The 5,332-nt window shown below is 48.2% G+C and overlaps 1 protein-coding gene across 4 annotated transcripts in view; it reads right to left on the bottom strand.

The window, feature by feature from the left end:
- Positions 1 to 4,448, bottom strand: part of LOC123128213 (uncharacterized) — a gene marked incomplete at its 5' end in the record, with an annotated part of 31,825 nt that extends 27,377 nt beyond the window's left edge. For 2 of the 4 annotated variants that reach the window (XM_044548153.1, XM_044548155.1), the window contains 2 exon segments: positions 4,069 to 4,144; positions 4,257 to 4,448. In XM_044548153.1, the coding sequence (XP_044404088.1) occupies positions 4,069 to 4,144; positions 4,257 to 4,448 (268 nt within the window). 4 annotated transcript variants of the gene reach the window in all.
- Positions 4,449 to 5,332: the final 884 nt, after the last annotated feature.

Genomic DNA, 5,332 nt, shown 5'->3' on the forward strand with positions numbered 1-5,332 from the left:
CATTCCATGTTTTTTTCTCCATGTACTGGCCAAAAGGGAACTTATGGACACTACGCACATCCTGATGGAGCTTGCATTGGTCAATAGATGCTACACTTGAACATCCAAAATAAACAGAGTAAGCATTAGTATCAGGGATTGTGCTTGTCATATATTTAAAATCTGAAAATATCATCAAAGTATATAACACACTCCATGTATAATCAAACTGAGTTTGGCAACGTAGGAGTGGATTAACACCACAGAATCAGATATGACCAAAGAAAGCTAGCAGTTAGCAGGACTACGGTTCATACTATGCGTGTATATGAAAGTCGGGATAAGGAACACGTTTAAGTAGACATAAGTAGTCCTTCTAACTGAATGTAGAAGTTTCTGTGATGGGGTACTGTTAATCCCGTCATGAATTACTACCATCTAAGCATATTGCTATGATAATAAGTAAATCAATTACGACACTCTAATGTAAGAAGATTGGTAACTCACATTGGGCTTGACCGACTCCTGCCGAGGCCGGCGCAATGCCTGCAGCTGGCTGGCGTTGGCCACATGGAGAACGGCTGTCTCAAATGTCCCAAAGCTCCCGACGATCTTCTTGCTGGGCTCCAGGCTAAGGCACGCCTCCATGTTACCCGTTCTTGGTGGCGACCTCATCACCAAAAAACAGTTGCTTGATCAGTTATATATCTTTTTTAGGTTACAAACATCAGATAACAAAATATCACAAAGCCAATAGTCCTTATCTAACTTACAGACACAATTATACATCTTCTTTAGGTTACAAACAGAAGAGACAAGTATTAGTACTGCTTAGTACCTCCGTTCCAAAATAGATTAATTCCTGGAAAGGTTGAGGTCGAACTTCTCTAACTTATTGGTGCTCTGTAAACCATCATATTAGGTTTTCAACTTTTTCAAAGAGACGGATCATGATAAAAAAAAATTGAAAGATGAATAATACTGGGATCGCCTCCTCAAAATCATGCCCCCACAGGTTTTCAGTTCAAAGTAAGAAAAACATGAATCACTTCAGTTGCATTAATCATGCATATGAGAATGTCTAAACCCGAACACATCAGTATTCACAGATATGAAGAGAGGTGAAAGCGCGAAACGGGAATTAAACCTAAATCTTGGAATTTCTCTTAATGGTCTGCCTATTCCACACTTGACATCCAAAACCTACAGCAAAACAATTAAACAAACATCACGATGTTGTATGCTCCATTATCAAGTTATATAGCTGCAGCAAGAGCAGCTTAAAAAGGAAAATCATTCTACCATGGGTTATTTGATCTTCATAAGAAAAACGACCTTTATCCCAGGCTTCAACTCAAGCTATAGGGCCAGAAAGTTCTCGTACCGTTTGGTACTTTCGCTTCAAGATTCACCATTCCACCTAAAATGCTAAGACACATGGGGAATCACAGTTAGCAATGTTCTATGACATATTTTCATATAATTTTATATTTTCATATATTTTTCCTTTTGAAATATAACTTTCTTGAAGAATGAAAGACCAATTATTTGTTCCTTTGATAAGAGTCCTCACCTTTGTAAGAAGATTGATAACGCCTGGTCGGGGAGGCCGACGAGCTCGACCTCCACCCGAAAACGCAGTTGCACCGGCTCGCAGCCGGCTGAGTGACTCCATGGGTGGATGATGAGTCTGAAGCGCGGCGAGCGCACCGGGCGCAGGGCCACCCTGGTGCGGGCCTCGGTCGAGGAGAACTTGAGGAGGAACTCGTCGTGGCCGCGGCTGTGGACGGAGAACTCGTCGTCGGCGAGACCGAATCATTCGCGCAGCAGCCCAGTAACCTCCTCGCGGCCAATGCCTGAGCGGTTCCCAGCGACGGTGGCCGTGAGGGCGCGCTCCCGCAGCTCCGTCTCGGCGGCGACCAGCCTGGCCGTGCGCGGCAGGTAGCACACGGCAGACGCGGGGCGGAGGGCGGGATGGCCGGAGAGCACGACCGGCGTCCTGCTCGAGGTGTTGGAGGAGTTGCTTTGAGAGGAGCGCGACGACGAAGTCGAGGCGGGCGAGGACCGGCCCCCACACCCGGAGAGCGCGGGGTGGCTTGGGCCGGCTACACTCGCGTCCGGGCTCGAGGGAGAGGGCGAAGCTGGGGGGAGGCGAGGCCGCGGAGGGGAGCCGCAGCGGCGCTTGGATGGCGGCTCGGCAGAGGGGGCCGGGGAGCGCGGGTTGGGGCAGTCGCGAGCAACGTGGCCCGGGAACCTGCAGCGGCGGCAGCAGATGGCCCGGCGGCACTCCGAGCGAGGGTGGCCGGTGCTGTAGCAGCGGGGGCACTCGCCGGGCGCGGCCGCGTGAGGGGAGCGCCGCGGAGAGGTTGGGTCCGTCCGGCGGCGACGAGGGGAGCGGCGGCGAGGACGCTTGCGGCCGCGCGCGGCCTCCCAGGGCGCCTCGAAGCTGACGCGGTGAACCTCTGATCTCAGCCCGGGGCGTGGCAGGGGCTGCGAGTCCCCCTTGGATGACGCAAGGGGCCCCTCGCAGAGTACGGCCCGGAAGGAGCGAGGCGCGGCCGGGCTAGCAGATCCGACGGTGGAAGGGTTGGAGTCCAGCCACCGGAGCCCGCAGCCGCGGCCGCCGGCGGAAGAGGGTGAAGCCATGCCGAGGGAGGAGGTGGGCGGCGGGGCCGGGGTGGCCGCCGTCGAGAGCGGTGGACGCCGGGGCCGGAGTGGCCGGCGGCGGAGTGCGCGGAGCGGGAGCGGGAGCGGCACCTGATAGAGGCCGGTTCCCAAAAGATAACAATATCTTGTCAGGGATTCATCATCATTGATCCTCGAATGGTCTCCCACTGTGAGGTGCTAGTAATGAGGATTTTCGAGCAGATCAAGGAAGGGCTCGGCAATGAGGACTACACGGCCGACCTCTGATCGACTCTTGAGAGCAGATCAATGGAACCATTCTAATAAAGCCAGTGGGCAAATGAGATTAAATAAGTTGAGTGAAGTGAACTATGGTCGATATCACTAAATTTAAAATCACTGTACTATAGGCAAAAGAGATGAACTAAACCTGAGTGAAGTAATGGAAGATTGATGAATTTCAAAGCAATCGCATGATAGAGGTTTGATCTATGTCGAGGCAATCTGATATGGAAGATCAGCCAATTTCAATTTAGCGACAGAATAATGAGACATACTCCCAAGATTAAAAAGCAGAGCAACTCATCCCTCCAGTGATTGATTCCTTCATGGAACGCGCCTTTTTTTCATCTGTCTGGCGCCGTTTTACAGTGCTCACACCCTTTTTCGTCTATGGACATGTTTTCCCTCTCCCGTTCCATTGGACTGGGCTAGATCGTTCTTGTGGGCTGAATGTGCTTTATGTTTTCCGGTTTCCACTTGCTGCCGTTGGATGATTAGCGAACGGTGAAACGTGAAGTACGTCCCTCAACGGTAGTTTTTAGTACATCAGAGGATCTCGTTCTCTTCAAACTATCAGATACATATATACAGTGTTCAAGAGAAAAATCTACTATTTCCTCATATCTAAAACTAGTAAGCATGCACGTGCAACGCACGTCTCGATCAAAGCATCTACGAAATTCGTGTGGGTACTGAATTCTGAATTCATATTGAAATTAATAACTCTATGTAACGGAAGATCTCCTCGGTGAAATGAAGCTTACTGTATGCTACTCCCTCCGTAGACAAATAAATGAGTGAGTTCTATTTTCAACAACACATGAAAAATAGTAATAAATCCATGTAATAGTAGCATCTATGGCAACCATATAGAGACTTGATATCTATGGCATCCATGTAATTCACCTCCTACCCGTAGGAATATATCTGGTAGCAAATATTGTCATTGAGGCCTTGCCAATAATTACCATGCAGCACTGCAGATCTCTACTTTTCATTCCAGAAAAAAGTAGTGCATTCCTACTGCATTTGAATTTGGTTGCATCCTAATCCAATTCACATAGTTACAATTTTATACCCAGAAAAAATAATTGATTTGACCAGGCACGCCATCATCATACTATACAGGAAATAGGCAACAGACAGTACGACAAAAAACAGGAGATGCAGAGCTAGGCTCACCGTGGGTGGAGTAGTCGGGCGCCGCAGCGGGTAAATGGAATCGAGGAGGGCGGCCGAATTTGACCAAGGCGATATGCTGACCAAGCCAATTCACAAAACTTTTAGCCACACAAACCACGAAATCTCTGAATTCTAGTGGCAACAAACTTAGCAAGGCGCGTGCTAGATAAATCGTTAAGGACGTGTACCTTTCAATGGAGGATTCAAGGAGGGAAGTCCAGAAGCAGGTCGACCCTGACTCGGACTCCTCTTTAGATTCAGACTACTACTGGTAGTGTAGGTTTCTATGTTGTATCCTGATAATAACTGGACCCAGACTTGATCTCTGCATACCTTCTTATAAACCTGGTATCTGATGATTCGCCGCTTCGCTTGCATCGGCCGCCCCCTGTCTCGACCAATGACTCGCTGTCGGAGTTTGACTCGGTTTTGGGAGCCTGGTTCCCTGCGATCAAAACAATGCAGCAATAGGTGAGACAGACTCCTGGTGTGTCTGATTTGGGTATGATCAATCTCCTTCTGAATTGAACTCTAAAGCAATATAGTTCTATGTTGGACCAGCTCTAGTTTGGAAGACAAGAAAAATCTTAGGAATTATGGAGCAGAGAAAAACATCTGCACACAGATGGACATGTGATGTTTCTCTTCTCTTCAGAATTTACTGAGATACGCTGCTGTTCGCATGTCTAATCTCTGAGTTGCTCACAGTCAACCAATGCTAAGTATTGACTTGACCCACAGCATTCCGCACATACTGATAACAAGATCCAAGTATGTTACAGGTTGAAGGCATATATTACATACCAGAGATGGCCGCCGTTTGCGACTGGGTCGGCGTCAGGACAGCGTGGTGCTGCGGCGCCCGGAGGCCTTCGGACCACCACAAGTGGCCGATGTTGCTTTTATCTTTTTCCAATCACGATCAAACCTATAATAACAGACAAAAAGAAGGAGATGAATCGCTTCATAGTACTGTCAGTTACATACTCGCTACCTATAACTAACACAAATGTAGTTGAACTCCTTGTCAAAATCACTTTTCCCCCTCTCTCTTCCCAGCTGCGGATATACATACAGCATGCACAACAACCAAAACCCAAAAGTATACAATCCGGGTGATACATCAGTTAGACATGAATCATAACTTACAGTAAGTAAAATAAAACCTCCCCCATGCTTTAAAACAGACATCCAATAAAACACGTACTATGTCTTTTGATAGTATGCTCGACCTCTGCTAGCCATGAACGGATCCCCGTATAGA

Source organism: Triticum aestivum, chromosome 6A, assembly GCF_018294505.1.
Source record: "Triticum aestivum cultivar Chinese Spring chromosome 6A, IWGSC CS RefSeq v2.1, whole genome shotgun sequence".
Taxonomy (NCBI): Eukaryota; Viridiplantae; Streptophyta; class Magnoliopsida; order Poales; family Poaceae; genus Triticum; species Triticum aestivum.